Raw genomic sequence first — 17,566 nt, 5'->3', positions numbered from 1 at the left:
TCTATTAAAGATTCGGTTTTATTAAAGAGAGGGGAAAAAAATGTTTTTTCACATCTTAAAATGCCATGATTTGAAATGGTTTCCTTTCTAAAGCTTGGTTTTGAGCTGCTATTGCTTTGCTGGGCAGCACATAGCTCTGTGAGATGGCTGTTCCAGCAGTGGGCTGATGTACTCCTGTGGTCTGTTTGCTTTGCTCTTCCTTTTTTTGTAGAGATCTAGGGAATAGAATCACATAGAACGGCCCGGGTTGGAAGGGACCTCAAGGATCACAAAGCTCCAACCCCCCTGTGCCATGCAGGGCCACCAACCTCCACATTTCACAGCAGCCCAGGCTGCCCAGGGCCCCATCCAACCTGGCCTTCAACACCTCCAGGGATGGATGGGGCATCACAGCCTCTCTGGGCAGCTGTTCCAGCACCTCACCACTCTCACAGCACACAACTTCCCCTGACATCCAACCTCCATCTGCCCTCCCTCAACTTCAAACCATAGGAGCTGGTCTGCTGTGAGAAATGTTTTTGCAGTGTTTTCAGCAATAGCAGCCTTGATTTCTGTCCTGTGCCTCTTGCAGGTGCTTGAAGAGGTGCTCCATAACCTGGAGCAGGATGGCACTATGAGTGTGGAAGATTTCTTCTACAGCTTGTTTAGGAATGCAAAGCCACTGACACCCTCAGCATCTACCCCATACCGACAGCTGAAGAGACACCTCTCCATGCAGGTGAGGGATGGGCATGGAGCCTTGGTTCACTGTGCTGTGGGGAGATTGGAGTGCCCCAGGGCACTGTGGAGCTGGAGTGCTATGGGGAAAGCTGTGGGGGCAGAATGGTGTAGGAATGGCCTTATGCTCGTGGTAGGAGAGATGGCTCCCTTGATCTTAGTGGTCTTTTCCAGCTGTAACGATTCTAATAATGGGGCTTGGGGATGCATCTTGCCAGATGAGATGTGTGGCAGCCTGGGGTTGGCTCCAGACTGCAGCTGTGCACATCCCACTTCACAGAATCACAGAACGGCCCGGGTTGGAAGGGACCTCAAGGATCACGAAGCTCCAACCCCCCTGTGCCATGCAGGGCCACCAACCTCCACATTTCACAGCAGCCCAGGCTGCCCAGGGCCCCATCCAACCTGGCCTTCAACACCTCCAGGGATGGACGGGGCATCACAGCCTCTCTGGCAGCTGTTCCAGCACCTCACCACTCTCACAGCACACAACTTCCCCCTGACATCCAACCTCCATCTGCCCTCCCTCAACTCCAAACCATTTCCCCTTGTCCTGCTGTCATCTCCCCTTTCCAAGAGCTGCTCCCTCCCAACTTGGGCTGCTCTCCAACTCGCTTTAAGCCCACTGCGCTGGGTTGTGCTGCGTTCCCATCAGGTCACTGCTGGGCGTTGGCATGGCAGGGAGGGACAGCAGCATTAATCCTTAATCTCTAGATCCCCGCTAGCAACGTGACCCACGTCAGCCCTTCCCGGATGGGTGTGCAGGGGGCTGGGTCTGCCTGTACCCCCCACAGCTCTCCCCTTTTCCTCCAGTCATTTGACGAGAGCGGCCGCCGCACTGCAGGCCCCGCTGCCATGCCCAGCACCGTTGGGTTCTGCCTCTTCTCCGGCCTGGATGATGGCATGGGTTATGGTTGTGTGGAGGGCATCTTGGACTGCTGGCACCAGGAAGGCGTGGAGAACAGCCAGGACGTCCTGAAGGTAATGGCAGGCCTGCCTCAGCCCTGCTGGCTCTTCTCTGTGGGGTTTTGGGTTGTAGCTGGGCTTTTCCTTGCTAAAAGTCAGTCTGGGCAGAACTGTTCTGGGATATCCCCAGTGACGTCCATTGTTCAAATGGTGTGTATCTGAGAGCCAAAAGTTAATGATGGGTGTAATAAGGCTTCCAGCTTAGCTCAGAGAGGTCAGCTGTGTTTGTAGAAAGCAATCTGCCTTTACATTGCTGAGTATGGCACCTGTGAACCTGTTAGTGCTCACATGGCCTGGATTAAGGCTTATGCAGAAACCAAGAGCAGCATTTGAAACCTGCTGAGTCCTTTATTACAAGCTAGTGCTTTATTACCCATTTGCTCTGTGTATTGTGAATCAGGTGCCTGAAGTCAATCCCTTCCCTGCCCACCCTGCTAGAAGCTGTGCATGGGATCAAACACTCACACGTGCTCGTTCCTAGAGCATCCTCTGAGTTGCTGGCAATGGTAACAACAGTTTTCTCTTAGCATTTCCAGTCTGTGTGGATTTTGCACATCCAGGCTGCCGTAAACACTTTATCCAAAGCTCTATCATTGCTCTCTAGCAAATAAAACCCAGCTGGAGTTTGCATGTGTGCAACTCAGCTCTCTAACAGTGCTACGTGAGCCAGACTTATGTGGTAAGCCTTTAGCTTACCTCCTGCCTGTTGCTTTCTTCCTGGCTTGCTGTGTTTTGCAGTGTGTGTGCAGAGTATTCCATCTGTCCTGCTTTGTGCTGAGGGAAATCCCAAGCACTTATCACAGTAACTTTCTGATAGAGGTGGAGACCTCACAAGGAAAGACCTCTTCTGTACTGCCTCTGTTGCACACCCTCATTCTTTTACTGGGAACACTTTCAACCCCTTTATTGCAGCCTTTGAATATTTTCACAGGGCACTGCAATTAGTCCCACTAGAGAGTTGATACTTTAGTCAAGCAGGATCTTCATTTCCAGCTGGTCTTGCAGCATCATCATGGTGTTTTCCATCGCTGCAGCTGGCAGCAGCACTTCAATGTAGGAAGATGCCAGAGGTGTCTCTTGTAGTACCCAAAGCCATTCACAGCAAGCACAGATCTCATCTGAGCCTGTTCAGTTTGTTCTGTCAGTCTGTGTCCAAGTGCACAAGAAAGCACATTCTGTTCTAACACTGGATTGTTTCACAGGCTTTGGATTTCAGCTTGGATGGGAAGGTGAACCTGACTGAGCTGACACTGGCACTAGAAAATGAGCTTCTAATAACCAAGAACAGCATCCACCAGGCGGCCCTGGCCAGCTTCAAGACAGAGATCAGACACTTGCTGTAAGTCATTGGGATCGCTGGTTCTGCTTTTCCCTTTGGTTTGTTCCCCCGTCCATCTGTATGCCGTGCATATAAGCTGCAGCTCTAAGCAGTGTTGAGTTTTCTGCTGTCTATCTTGAAATACTGTCCTTGGTTATCCATCAACCTGTGCATCCACCACAGATCCACGCATCCATGCAGCAGCTGGTCTTTAAACCTGCAGGTGTTACCCACCAGCTTGTATAACTTGTGCCTCTCAGCTCCCCACGTCTCCTCTATGGCTGCAAGATGGGGCAGGCCCAAGTGTTTCCATTTCCTTCGCCCTAGGGAGCGAGTTGACCAAGTGGCCAGAGAGAAGGAGAAGCTGCGCTCGGATTTGGAAAAAGCTGAAAAACTGAAATCTCTGATGGCTTCTGAAGTTGATGACCACCATGCAGCAATAGAGCGCCGCAATGAGTACAACCTCAGGTATGGTGTTGGGTCACCCCATGGGTGACAGCAGCTCCTGCTCATCCTGAGCATTGCTGCAGGGTAGCACTGTAAGTGCTTGGGGCTGGAGCCTGGGGCAGGGGTGAGCACCTGAGGTTTGGCTGAAATGCAGCCTGAGATTGTCCTGTGGCTGGCCAAGTTGAAGCTGTCCTGTGCTGTTCCTTCCCCACCTGCCAGACTCATCCATGGGTATCAGGTGGTGCCAGCCCCATTCCATCTCTCTGCTTCCCACCCCGGTGTCTGTGCACACCACTCACCTTCCCCATTATGAGGTGCATGTGGATGTCAAACTTCAAATATTGATATCTCTGGCTGCAGAAACAGCAGCCTGAATCCCAAAATCCTGGCCAGGCTGTGGGCTGCACATCTGAAACCTCTCTGTGCTGTGCAGTTAATCCATGCTTCTCCAGGCAGCAGTCCCTCCTGGTGCAGGCACTGATAGGAGCAGCGCCGATTACCGCCCAGCTTAACTCACAGCCGTATTTGCCTGCTGCTTTTCCTGAGCTTTTCTTACCTTTGATCCCTTAATAGGAAGCTGGATGAGGAGTACAAGGAACGAATCGGCGCTCTGAAGAATGAGCTGCGGAAAGAGCGCGAGCAAATCCTGCAGCAGGCTAACAGACAGCGGCTGGAGCTGGAGCAGGAGATAGAGAAGCTGAAAACTGATGAGAACTACGTCCGTGACCGCCTCACGCTGTCCCTGAAGGTAACAGAATGAATGGACCCTGAAGGGGGGGGCAGTGCTGCGATTAGCTCCTTAATCATAGGATCTCTGCCAGAGTGGGTTGAGCTGAGTGAAAGTAGGTGTAGCTGCAAGGTAAGGGCATCAGACTCAGTGGCCCTTATGAGTCCCTTCCAAGTCATAGAATCATAGAATTAGAAGGGACCTTGAGGGTGCCACATGTAGGGCCACCAACTCGGGGTGTTTCATTCTGTATCTGTGATGGCGTTTTTTGGATCACCTTGATTGGTTCCTGTTTGGGCTCATGGGGCTCCGTTTCAAATGGTAAAGCAAGCCTGCTTGCTTATTTCTTTTGGAAAGCTCTTTTCTGCCTTCCAGTGCAGTCTTTCACCTGTGACCCTACACACTCGCATCCTTCAGCCATATTATTTTTTAGGAAACGCTTAAATCACAGCCAGCTTTTCTCTGAAGCTGATAACTGCTGAATCATAATGTAGAGCTTTGGATTGTTTGTAAGCTCATCACAGGAGAAAGATAATGGTGTTACCTTAGGGGCATCACAGGCACTGACAGTCAACACGCTGCGTTGAGCAGCTTCTAAGCAGGCTGGCTGCCCTGTGAGCATCGAGGGAGCTGTGAAACACTCCTGAAGCAGCAGTTTGAAAGAGAGAGGAGTTGGGGTGTGTTGGGACCACCAGCAGCTGCTTTTTTGTGGCGAGAGGGATTGTGTGTGTTTGAAGGGTGGGAAACCAATGCACAATTCCCATTGCTGGCTGAAACTCATAACAATGTCAGGCTCTAACTTGACTCTCTAATGAGCCATTGCTTGCTATTGCTTTCTTTCTGCAACTGCTGAGGCTGCTGGGTTATGTTTGGTGCAGGAAAACAGCCGTCTGGAAAGCGAGCTCTTGGAAACTGGAGAAAAGCTGGCCGAGTATGAAAGCCTGGCAAACAAACTGCAGAGGAACTTGGAAAATGTCCTGGCTGAGAAGGTAAAGCCTCCTCTTACCAGCACGTGCTCCCAATTGCCCAACTCATTTCCAGTGAAGGAAATCACAGATCCTCCAGCTCGCCTGTAGTTTGGTTAAAATCGACAGTGGAGAGGCACATAGCAAAGCAATCATTCCATGGGTCTGAGGGGTGTTTTGGTGTTTGTTTGTTTGTTTGTTTTTTATCCCCTTTGTAATTTTGGATATATCCAATCTGCAGATCCTTTCTAGGGCAGCTCATATCACAGAATCACAGCATGGCCTGGGTTGCAAAGGAGCACAGTGCTCATCCAGCTCCAACCCCCTGCTGTGTGCAGGTCACCAACCAGCAGCCCAGGCTGCCCAGAGCCACATCCAGCCTGGCCTTGAATGCCTGCAGGGATGGGGCATCCACAGCCTCCTTGGGCAACCTGTGCCAGTGCCTCACCACCCTCTGGCTCAAAAACTTCCTCCTCATATCCAACCCAAACCTCCCCTGTCTCACTTTAAAACCATTCCCCTTGTCCCATCACCATCCACCCTCACAAACAGCCGTTCCCCTCCTGTTTATCCTCTCCCTTTAAGCACAGGAAGGCCACCATGAGGTCTCCCTGCAGCCTTCTCTTCTCCAAGCTCAACAAGCCCAGTTCCCTCAACCTTTCCTCACACAGAGCTGCTCCAGCCCTCTGCTCATCTCAGTGCCTCCTGTGGACCCGCTCCCAGAGCTCCACGTCCTTCCTGTGCTGGGGGCCCCAGGCCTGGATGCAGTGCTGCAGATGGGGGCTCCAAGAGCTGAGTAGAGGTGGACGATCACCTCCTTGTCCCTGCTGGCCGCCCCTTTTTCATGCAGCCCAGAACACAGCTGCCCTTCCATGCTGCAGGCGCACATTACGAGGTGCTTGGTGTTGCATTGCACCTCTGCTAAAACTTCATCTGAAAATCAAGATAACAGCTGAACGTGGTGGTATTCCAGTGGTAAAATAATAAATAAGGCAGAGAGAGGCAGCAGGCTGTGAGCAGGGCTGTGTGGAAGGCTAACTGGGTGGTGCTGGTGCCGTTTCAGTTTGGGGACCTGGATCCCAGCAGTGCGGAGTTCTTCCTGCAGGAGGAGAGGTTGGCCCAAATGAAGAATGAGTACGAGCTGCAGTGCAGGGTGAGTGGAGCCCTGGGGTTGGGGACCCAGCACTGGGCAGGGATGGGATATTTCCGAGTGCTGTCTGTTTCTGGAACAGCTCTGGCTTAAGAAAACAGAACTACATGCATTTAAAGCTTGCCTTCTCCTCCCCACATCTTGTGCAGCTGAATGCTTCCTGAAGGTGGGTCTGCGAGTATCTATTTCTGTATCTGTTTACTGAGGATTGCACTGATTGCAAGCAATTGGCTCATCTGTTCTGCATTATCCCTGTTCACTGTGGAACCAGCTTGGCTCAGGACTGTGATTGAAACAGCATAGCAGCTCTGTTAAGTTGGGGTTAAAAAGCAAATATTTTCTAGAAATATTTGCTGAACTGATTGATATTTCTTGATAAGAATTGGCTTGAACATGCAGCTGGCTCTTTTGAGTGCTGGCAGACACTATCAGTCTTTAGGGTTCCCTTTCTGAACCCTCCAAGTCTCCAGAGCTGCATGTTTACATGTTGAGGCATTCATATCTTCAATAAGTGCTGTTCACTGAGCTCAGCACACTGCCTTTGGCACAAACACTTGGGAGGTTCTGCTGGCAAGTGGGCAGAAGTACCAGATGGGAAAGGCACTAATGAGGAGATCTCTTTCCTAATTTGATCTTTTACTTCTGCTTTGATTGTTTTTTTTTTCCAAGTAGAATGGTATTTAGGAAGTATTTCTCAACTGTGTTTGGAAGCGTTCCGAAGGTGATGTTTAAAACTGTAGGAGGAAGAAGGAATAAAAAGTGCAAGTCCTACAGAGTGGTGGAGTTCAGAAGCACAATACATGCATGTATCAATCTGAAGGAGGCTCTGTCATCTTAATAAGAAACATATCTGCTCCTTGCACATGGGCTGGCACTTGGAAAAACAGTGCCTTCTCCAAAAGAAGGGACCTGTAGAGTCATTCAGGTTGAAGACATCCAAGTCCCCAGCCCACCCCACCATGCCTGCTGCCCACATCCCTCGTGGACAGTGACCACTCCTGGGCAGCTGTGCTATGGCAGCTCTGCTCTTTTGGAGAGGAAATGTTTCCTAATATCCAACCTGATCCTCTCCTGGCACAACTTGAGGCCATCACTTCTCATCCTGGTTGTTAACTGGCAAGACTGAGTCCTTATCTGCAGCAATTCCCTCCTGCATGTCTTGTGTCTGTGTTATGCTGGTGTGCAGACACCCAGCTGTTTGGCTGCTTTTACCAAAGCTTTCCTTTGCTTCTCCCCTGCAGGAGCTGCAGGACCAGATCGATGAGCTGCACTCAGAGCTGGAGGAGTACCGCACTCAGGGCAAGGTGTTCAGGCCGTCCCTGAAAAACTCACTGTCAGAGGAGTTTGATATTGATATCAAAAGCTATGGCAACAGCGGCGTTGAACCTGACCAGGGTAAGGCATGTTTCCTCTATGGGAAGTCCTGCAGTGTAGATATTTAGAATGTCTCGGATGGGGTTATGTAAAGGCTGCCCCAAACCTTCCCAGTGAAATTCTTAGCAGCACTCCCATTTTAATGTGCAGCATTAAGTGCACATGACTGCTGTGCCATGTTCAAAGCTCAGATCCTAGAATGGCCTGGGTTGCACAGGAGCACAGCGCTCATCCAGCTCCAACCCCCTGCTGTGTGCAGGTCGCCAACCAGCAGCCCAGGCTGCCCAGAGCCACATCCAGCCTGGCCTTGAATGCCTGCAGGGATGGGGCATCCACAGCCTCCTTGGGCAACCTGTGCCAGTGCCTCACCACCTCTGGGTGTATGAATACATCTATTGAAAACGTAGCTCTTGGTGTTTCAAGGTGATGCATGTAATTATTCTCTTTAAAGGACTTGGGTCGGAAGACTGCAATCCATTAAATATGAGCATAGAGGCTGAAATGGCCATCGAGCAAATGAAGGAGCAGCATCACAGGGATTTGCATCACCTCAAGCAGGAGCTGGAAGACACTGTAAGCTATTCTTGTTTAGAACTTCACCAAATTTTGCAGCTTGGAGCGGTCTAAGCTTGTTCTGCAACAGGAGCAGATGTCATTGGTCCTGTTGGGCTTCTGTTGCATTAGATACACTGGACTTCAGCTCCAGTTAAGAGCTGGTAACTATGCTGCATCTGTATAATGCACTCATTTCATGTATGGTATAGGATAATGAAATTATCTTATAAGGGGGTAATGAAATTGTATTCTGACAGAGTGGCAACTGTCTGCCCTGGTTTGCAAAGGGAAACAAGTGGTGCTTGTGCGGAAAGGGAACTAAAGCAATATTACCCTGACATCATTACTTTTCTTGTCACTTCTAAAACATTAATGAAGGGAAACCCCTCACCTCTTAATCTGGGGAGGGTTTTGAAGAATGTGTTGGTGAAATGCTTCCATGGCAGCTACAAACCTGACTGAGAACTTGAAAATGAGCAGGTTCTCTCTTCTGTGACAAAGCTCATTTAATGTAAAGATATGAGTTTCACCAAAGCCATCTTTATCACAGTGAGACATGATGCTGAGCTCTTAGCAGGGGAAACCAATGTAAAGAGTGAGTCAGAATCACAGAATGGCCTGGGTTGGAAGGGACCTCAAGGATCACGAAGCTCCAACCCCCCTGTGCCATGCAGGGCCACCAACCTCCCCATTTCACAGCAGCCCAGGCTGCCCAGGGCCCCATCCAACCTGGCCTTCAACACCTCCAGGGATGGACGGGGCATCACAGTCTCTCTGGGCAGCTGTTCCAGCACCTCACCACTCTCACAGCACACAACTTCCCCCTGACATCCAACCTAAATGTCAAAATGCTCTATAAAATATGTGAAAATATTCTAGAGATGTTTCCTGTTCATTTCTGTTGTATGTTCTGGAGAAAAAGTCTGTGTTCCTCCTGCAGGTGAGCCACTATGAGAAGCAGCTGGGTGAGACAAAAACCCACTGTGAGAAGGAGCAGGAGGACATGAGGAAGAAGTACGGTGAGGAGATGCGTGTGATGGAGAAGCAGATAGCTGGGCTCAGAAGCCAAGTTGCAGAGCTGCAAGGAGAGGCTGCAGCACTCAGGGAGCAGCAAGAAAAGCTTGGCTGTGAACATAATGCTGAGAAAAACAAGCTGCAGGTCAGCTTCAGTGAGGAGAAAGCCAATCTGCAGGAGCTGCTGAGGCAGGAACATGAGGACGATGTTAGAGCCAGGTTGGAGCAGGCCAATGAGAAGTTCAGTCGAGAACGGGAGGAGCTGATCCAGAACGGTGTCTGGGCAGAGGAGAAAATGAGAGCACTGCTGCAGGCACTGCAGGATGAGAAGGGAGAGCTGGAGCACGGCTTCCATCAGCAGCTGGAGAGGATGGCAGAAGCACATGCCCTGGAGAAGGAGGAGCTGCTGAGGAAGCACAGGCAGGAGTTGGAGGAGGAGAGGTGAGTGTCCCCGTGGCTCTACAGCTGTGCTCTGTGCTGCTTGGCACTGTGACCTTAGCAATGCTGGCACAGAGCTCGCTGCCAGTGCTCATTTCAGGTGCTGTAACTGTACAGTGCTTTATTCCAGAACCAGATGGGCTCATACACAGAGCTGTGTCTTCTGACCCTTTTCCAGCAGATATTTCTGCTGGCTCTTAGCTTGCCCAGAGGCAGCAGTGCTGCTAAAGCGTAACCAGGCGTGGTTAATTTGAGCTCCATTTGGCATCCCTGTGCTTTACAGTCCTTTGATTTCAAGTTGTCCTTTTCTGAAGAAGCAAGCAGGTGGTTGGTACATGCATCTAGTCAGGAGTGAGCGTCAGAAGTAATGAGAGCATCCTGGGCTGACAGGGAGAGATGGGGACAAGAATATTTGCCCCCACAAATCCAATGCCAGGTATAGGAGAACACATCCATGGCAATTATCATTGTATTATCGATGAATTATTCAAGTTTCAATAAATGGCCTCGTTTAACTTTTTGCTCTCAGAAACACCCAGCAAACAGTAGTGCCACTAAAACTCAGTAGGAGAAGGTATTCAGTTGAAGTAGCTTTGAAAATTGATCTCTTCCTGAGATAGCCCAGGGTTTAGTAATGTGTTATGTTAACCACGTTTAGGCAAAAAATGGAAAGTGACTATAACAGAAGAGCATCTCATGCTGAAAGCCAGTTCTCTGCTGACACCCAAACACTTGTGAATAAGTATGAAGAAACCATCCAAAGTCTGGAGGGCCGCTACCAGCGAGAGCTGCGTGAGTTTGTGGAACTGCAGAGAGAGGAGAAGGCTCAGTGGGAGTTTGAAAGGGATGAGATTGCCCAGGAGGTCGCTGAAGCCCACGAGCAGCTGAAGGAAAGCCTGGCAAATGAGAAGGCTGCATCTGTTGCCCTGAGCCAAGAGAAGGAGCTCCTGGAGAAGAAGTTTAAGGAGGAGGTGAATACATTGATGTGCGAGAAGGAGCAGCTCCAGAAAGAGCTGCAGGAGCTGAGGGATGCTGCTGAGGAGCAGGAGAGAAAGCTGAGCAGTGAGATGCTACAGCTTCAAAATGACCACGAGAGAGAGCTGAAGGACAAAGAGGAGCGTATCAACACGGTGGAGGAAAGTGGGAAACTGGTCAGGCAAAAGCTGGAGAGACTCCATAGTGAATATAAGCGGGAGAAGGAAGAACTGAATTCCAAGCTTCTGGCCTTGGAAAGTTTAAACAAAGACATTTGTGTGAAAGCAGAAGCAGAAAAGGCAGAGATGAATTTGGAAATCTCAAACCTCCAAGAAAAAGTGCAGAAGTTGCAGTGGGAGAACCTTAGTTTTTCTGCACTACAGAACCACTATCGGGTCCTGGAAAACGAATACACCAAAGCAAAGAGCAAAATAGCTTCTTTCTCTGCTACGGAGCCGCTGGGAGATGATGCAGATGTTCTCATAAACCTGCAGAAAGTGCATGAGCAAGCTGTGAAGGAAAATGTCAGGATGGCTGCTGAGATTGTCAGGCTGCAGCAAAGGCTGCAAGATGCTGAGTGCAGATCCATGGGGCATGCCTGGCCTAATTGCTCTGACCAAACATTGCAGCTGCTAGACGAGGTGAATCCTCTTTTTGGAGGGCTGCCCTGTGACTGTAGAGATGAAGGCAAGGGAGCGGATCTGGATGGCTTTCAGCTCCTGGAGGCTGATGCTACAGACCTGGAAGAAGGGATGGGTTGTGGTTTGGAGGAGCTGTGTGATGGAAGCAGAGCGGACAGTGGTGCTCCTGAGGTGTGGATGTGCCACGTGCCAGGGGGTAAAATGGCACTGGAGAGTGATGGCAACCTTGACTTGGACAAGGATCTAGAGGTGGGTTCTCAGGTGCCTCTGCTGCAAAGAAACAGAGATCTTGAGGGAGTACCCAGGCTAAAAATACTCCAGAATGGTATTGAACAGCAGAATGTCTGTCTGCTAAGTAACAGAGCAGCTCCCAAGAGTAAAAGCTTTCATCCTGATGCTTCAAAGTTGCAGACTGAACTTGAGCACGTCAAAGAACTGGAACGTGCTCCTGGATTGATGAACGGTGACCTGGAAAGTGCAATACCTCAACTCTGGGAGAGGGTTGAAGAGTTGCAAGAAAGATTGATGGCACAAGCCAAGCTGCTGTCACTGCAAGAAGAAATTCAGGCAGAAAATGAGGGCCTGAAATCTGAAGTGATGAAGTTAGTTGAAAAAAACAGAGTCCTGGAAGACAACCTGTGTGAACTGAGAAGCTTTCATTGCAAGCTAGAAGAAAGCGAGCTGGAAAGTATGAAGCTCTGGGAGGAAAACATGCAGCTCCCCAAAACAGTTAGAGAGTTGAAAGATGGCCAAACCCAAAGTGTTGGAGGAGAAATAGATGTGTCCAGGGAGAAGTCAAGGCTGCGATGCCAGCTTGGAAAGCCAGAAGAACAGGCGGCAGTGCTTAAGGCTCTGCAAGATGAGCATGCCCAGTGTGGCAGCATGATGAAGGAAGCATCAACAGAAAAGACAGGTCTGCAGGAGCACAGTGAGATGCTGGAGGAGGTCCCCACTCTGGTTAACCCCAATGCCATGCATCTCCAGGAGGAGGAGAGGAACGCAGTGACGCGTGGCTTACAAAGCACGTGCACCGAGCTGCAGCAAAAAGTTGATCTTTTGAGGTAATGTACGCTTACAGAGCTTTGTGGGAAGCGTGGCAGCCCCACAACGCTCCAGCTTGCTGCTTGCTCCACGTAGAAACTAACCTAGTGTGTCCTGCTGACCATCCTTAGCCCTACTGACTGCCCTGCGGCCGCCACCTTAACCTCTGTAGCTTAGCCCTTAGAAAGCAGTGCCTCGGAATCTGACTGCTGGTAGGTGTCTGAATGTGGATAACCATGGCTGGGATAAACGTGTGGCTTGCTCCTCTGAACGTGACTTAGCATGACGTAACACAAGTGATTTGCCCTTGGATGCAGTTGCCTTTGCAGCGTATACAGCAGGGCCCTCTGTGTTAATGTCTGAAAGATGGTAGTTACGTTTTTCAGGATGCTTTCAGCTGTCACTAATATCACCTCTTTGTTCTTTTCCTTTCTAGCACTGAGTGTTACTTGGAAAGCTAGAATTGTTTTGCTTTTTCTAAATACCGGAGGCAACACTAAAGAGTCACAGAGCCATTGAATGGTTTGAGTTGGAAGGGAACCCTTCAAGGCCATCTGATCCCACTCCCCACAGTGCACAGGGACACCCACAGCTCCATCAGTGCTCACTGCCCATCCCCTGATCTTGGATTTCCTTAGGAATGGGGCACCGCTGCCTCTCTGGGCACCCCGTGCAGTGCCTCCCCATCCTTAATGTCAATAACTTCTCCCTTATGTCCAATCCAACTCTCCCCTCTTTTAGTTTGAACCTGTTTCCCCTTGTCCCGCCACAGCAGTTCCCGTGCTGCAGTCTGCTTATGGTGCTGTGGAGCTCTTCAAATTCACAACGTTACTGGTACTTAAGGACCAGAAGGTATAATACAGTATTGGAGTGCAAAACTTCTACTAGCTATCTTAAATAACTTTGTGCAGGTGTTTTGTACAGTTAATATCCCCTTTCTCATGATTCAAGGAAGCAGTCTAAATGTAAAATCTCTATGCAGCTCATATGAATTACCCAGCTGCAGCTTTGTTGCCAAGGATCACAAGCAGGTCAGGCTTTCAGTGACTTCTCTCCTTCGGTGACGCTCAGAAGCTGTTCTCACGTGTCTCATCTCTCTGCCACAGATGTGAGGCTGAGAAGCTCAGAGAAGAAAACGCCATTCTGAAAAACAAAGTGATGCTGTTAAATGAGGAGGGCAGTGCTTCCAGCCTGAAACTGCGGGAGCTGAACGGATCCCGGGAGGAGATGCGGTAAGGACTGCGTGCGACCACGTGTGCACCTCTGGGCTCTCGCTGCAAGTTCACATCCTGTCTCCTAAAGCTCCTGCACACCTTAGCTGTTGCCCAGGCTTTGAAGCAAGCAGGCTGTCTGGTGCCACCAGCAGTCCCTGTGCCCCTCCCCAGCCCACAGTTTCTCCTGCCTGATCCTAGAGCTAAAGGAGGAGCTTTAACCCATGGGTCATTGTCATAGAATCACAGAATGGCCTGGGTTGCAAAGGAGCACAGTGCTCTTCCAGCTCCAACCCCCTGCTGTGTGCAGGTCACCAACCAGCAGCCCAGGCTGCCCAGAGCCACATCCAGCCTGGCCTTGAATGCCTGCAGGGATGGGGCATCCACAGCCTCCTTGGGCAACCTGTGCCAGTGCCTCACCACCCTCTGGATGAAAAACTTCCTCCTCATATCCAACCTAAACCTCCCCTGTCTCACTTTAAAACCATTCCCCTTGTCCCATCACCATCCACCCTCACACACAGCCGTTCCCCTCCTGTTTATCCGCTCCCTTCAAGCACTGGAAGGCCACCATGAGGTCTCCCTGGAGCTTTCTCTTCTCCAAGCTAAACAAGCCCAGTTCCCTCAATCTTTCCTTATAGAAGAGGTGCTCAGCCCTCAGTCTTCTAGGAAAGAAATGCATGGGGGTGTCAAGGAAGCAGGTACTCACCAAGTCTGTGCAAAGCAGTGATGCTAAGTGTAAAATGGAAGTCCAGAATGACCATTTCTTGTGAGGTGAACCAGCTTGTTTTTGCAGGCATGTATATTAGCAAGTGACCTCACACTGATGAGCTTTCCTTTTTCCTAGGCTAAAGATAGAGGCGGTAAGGAAGGAGAAAGTGGCTGTGCAGAAGATGGTTGACAATCTGAAAAAGCAGGTATGCAGACTGAGTCCAGCAGCTTCTCTGGAGAAACATCACTGTAATCATCGCTCCTTCCTTACGTGGTCCAATCTGAAGGCAACTGTGATGCTATTGCAATTGTTTTTTTAAAAAAAATAATCTACCATGCAGTGCCAAAATTAGTCATAACTGACACTGCTCTCCCAATTCAGGTAGCAGATCTGAAGGCCAGGAACCAGCAGCTGGACTCTGAAAACACTGAACTGAGCCAGAGAAACTCCAAAAACCAAGCAGATGTGCAGGATCTCAACCAACAGCTGGCAAGGGTGCTCAAGCAAAAGGAAAGGGAAGCAGGAAAATGTACCCTGGAAGAGTGGGAAAAGGAGAGATTGGCACTGAAAGAGGAACTGGAAAACAATAAAGTAAAGGTATGGGATAAGTGGCTCTAATGGAATGGAGCAACTGAACCTTTAGGAATTAGCATCCATTTCCCTAACCTGTATCACTGGTCCCAGCACCCTCTGCTGAACCTTCATTACTGTCTCTCAAACTGAGATCTGGGCTTTTTACTTCTCGCAGTCATCAAATGTGGTGTCCTCCTTGGAGATGGAGCTGTCAGAAATGAAAGTTCAAGCTCGTGTGTTGGAGCAGGAGAACCGCCTTCTCAAGGAGGAGCTGGAGAAGGCAAAGCAGGTATGGCACCCTACCCAGGTACCACCAGGTGATGGCTTAGAGCCACCAACCTGTCTCTTCTTGGGCCCTGCTCTCTTGATTGAGATGGAAGTAGTTAATTTCTCTAACCAAATGTCATAATGTAACGTGTATTATCAAGGACAGCGTTATAAATCTTCTTGAGACAGCCTCTCAGTGCAAGGCACAGCTGTTCAATTGTGGTTGATTTTGCTTGCTTAGACTTTGCCAAAAGTTATTCCAGAGCAATAGATCTTCACAGTCAGTTGTTAATGACAAAGACCAAGACTTGAAGATTTTGATTCAACAGCATATAAGGCTTTTCTAGCTTGTGTGAGTAGGGTGGAATATTTCACTGAGCAGTTGGTGATATCCATCCAGCTCCTCTGAAGGAGTGGTTGCTTCCACCATGTCCCCTAGCAAAGCCAAAGCAATAAGAGTAGCAATTGGAGACTTGGACAGCTTAGAACTTTAAAAGGTAATGTCCTGGAGGGCCTGGCTGTTGCCCATATAAACAGGGTTCATTTGGCAGCAAGTATATAATGATAATTATAAATAATGAAGGCTGCCAATGAATTAGCCTTCCTGATTAGGGTGCCACAAAGTCATTTTCTTTAAAGCAGAGCGTTCATTTGATGTTCCCCATGCTTGGGATTTATAATGGCCTTAAAAAGCAAAAGCAGATGAGATCTATTGAGTCAAGAGTGGATTGCTGCTCGAGTGTAATTAAAGACAGAAGATTGAGTGAGCAAAGCCCAAAGAGCAGAGGAGCAGGCAGACAAAACTGATGCACTGTGCCAGATGGGAAAGGGATCAGAAGTCAGCTGGGTGGCTTTTCTTTCCTCCTTTTCTGGGAAGGAGGTATCCAAAGCCTTATCTACTCTGTTGATGTTAGAAGGTGACTGGGGACATGGATGTGGGAAGGAGAACTGTCTGTTCTGATTATTCATAAAAATAAAAACCAAAACCCAGCACGATACACAAAATGAAAATTCAAAGCTTTAGTATCGGCTATGTCCTCTACCCAATGCAATTGGTGTTGTACAACCCAGTGGGTCCTATGTTATGTCATGGGCTCTAACACACAAGCAGTGCAGGAGGTGTAGCACCTGTCTGCAGGTGTGTGGCTCACAGGAGCCCTGACACAGGCTGCCCTGGGTCATGAGTGGTATTCTGCTCCCATCTTTTCCACTCTATCCAGTGCACTACAGTTGGTCCTAAGGTGAGGAGAAGGCTTTGTTTGGTGCTTGCATGTAAAGCTCTGAACTGATGGAGGGCCTTGTCTCCCACAGCTGCCCAGGTGCCCTGACCTCTCTGACCTTCAGAACGAAGTCTCTAGCTTGATGACTAAGAATGAAAAGCTGCTGAAAGAAAAGGAAGCGCTGAGCGAGGAATTAGGCAGATGTATTGATAAGGTAAGGCAGGACTGCACAGCCATGCCCCTACCTGGGTGCTGCAACAAGGTGCTGAAGTTCTTATGTCACAGTCTGCATCCTTCTAAGCTATGAAACTGCTTTGGGTTTCCTTCTTACCTTCAGGCCAGATCGAGGCTTCTGTGCCGTTGCATTTTTTCCCTTGCTGGTCTTAAGGAGAGCTTTTGGAGCATAGTTTGAGTGCAGTTTGGTTACGTAGCAAATTCCAAACAGTGAGGAGCAGAGGCATGGATAGGAATGTTGCAGCAGGACAAGGAGGACAGTGTTCTTGCACTCTGTATTCTAACTCCAGGCTGGAGCAGCACAGTGGGCGTGCCATAAATAATGATCCTGTTGTGCACAGATTCACAACTGAGTTGGTTGGTTTTGTTTGCTCTCCTCCAATTTCCTTGCATAGCTGTAACTGCATCTATGTAACTCCTAAAGTCAAACTGAGTTAAAGAAAATCCCAAATGATTCAGGCTTAGTCGTGTATCTTATTCCAGGTGGCCAAAGTAAGCTGCTTGGAGAGTGCTGTTGGCAGCTTGAAGCAGGAGCAGAAGTCCTGGGAACAACAGAGTCAGACCTTGAAAACGCAGCTATCAGCTTCACAGGAGAAGGTATAACAGTGGGTTTTGTTACAGTCCTGAATCAAAGCATTTCGGAATTTCTGGTACAGCTTTTTTCATAGAAAACAGCCCTCTTCTAACATGTGCAAGGACTTCATGCAACTCAGAATGGGTGCTTTGATGGGCTTTCAAAGTGATGTCCTTAAAGGACAAAAGGAAACTTGTTAAATATGACCTTTTTTTTTCCCCACATCCAAGTTCCTCTTGCCAACTCACTCTGCCCAGCTGTCCCTCAAGCACTGCAGTGATCCTGCTTCTGCTCCCTGCTTTTTGATGGTCGTTTGTTTCCTAGCAGCCAAGAGCAGGGACAAATGGCCATTTGCTTGGCTGATGGCACTGCTCTTGTCTCTTGTTGGCCATGGGCCACCAAGAAGAAGAAATAAATCAGAAGGAATCTCCTTTTCCCAGCATGTCA

At 49.3% G+C, this 17,566-nt stretch overlaps 1 protein-coding gene and 1 long non-coding RNA gene across 5 annotated transcripts in view; one reads left to right on the top strand and one right to left on the bottom strand.

Annotated features, from left to right (window-relative positions):
* The window catches only part of NIN (ninein), a 50,633-nt gene that overhangs the window by 20,218 nt on the left and 12,849 nt on the right, over positions 1–17,566 (top strand). For all 4 annotated transcript variants that reach the window (XM_042863368.1, XM_042863392.1, XM_042863376.1 and 1 more), the window contains 17 exons: positions 572–718; positions 1,531–1,698; positions 2,886–3,022; positions 3,329–3,469; positions 4,022–4,196; positions 5,054–5,164; positions 6,204–6,293; positions 7,532–7,685; positions 8,116–8,237; positions 9,160–9,674; positions 10,330–12,348; positions 13,435–13,560; positions 14,387–14,456; positions 14,633–14,848; positions 15,000–15,113; positions 16,403–16,525; positions 17,029–17,142. In XM_042863368.1, coding sequence (XP_042719302.1) covers positions 572–718; positions 1,531–1,698; positions 2,886–3,022; positions 3,329–3,469; positions 4,022–4,196; positions 5,054–5,164; positions 6,204–6,293; positions 7,532–7,685; positions 8,116–8,237; positions 9,160–9,674; positions 10,330–12,348; positions 13,435–13,560; positions 14,387–14,456; positions 14,633–14,848; positions 15,000–15,113; positions 16,403–16,525; positions 17,029–17,142 — 4,542 coding nt within the window. The remainder of the gene's footprint in view (positions 1–571; positions 719–1,530; positions 1,699–2,885; positions 3,023–3,328; positions 3,470–4,021; positions 4,197–5,053; positions 5,165–6,203; positions 6,294–7,531; positions 7,686–8,115; positions 8,238–9,159; positions 9,675–10,329; positions 12,349–13,434; positions 13,561–14,386; positions 14,457–14,632; positions 14,849–14,999; positions 15,114–16,402; positions 16,526–17,028; positions 17,143–17,566) is intronic.
* On the bottom strand, positions 9,019–16,755 carry LOC122175624. The gene is made up of 3 exons (XR_006177456.1): positions 16,643–16,755; positions 14,249–14,387; positions 9,019–13,471 (listed from the first exon to the last, which is right to left on the bottom strand). It is a non-coding gene; the product is annotated as an uncharacterized LOC122175624 (long non-coding RNA).

Source organism: Lagopus leucura, unplaced genomic scaffold (genome assembly GCF_019238085.1).
Source record: "Lagopus leucura isolate 7727_CA_CO unplaced genomic scaffold, USGS_WTPT01 Super-Scaffold_1, whole genome shotgun sequence".
Taxonomy (NCBI): domain Eukaryota; kingdom Metazoa; phylum Chordata; class Aves; order Galliformes; family Phasianidae; genus Lagopus; species Lagopus leucura.
Note: the sequence above shows the minus strand (reverse complement) of the source record. Positions and strands in the feature narration are given on the sequence as shown.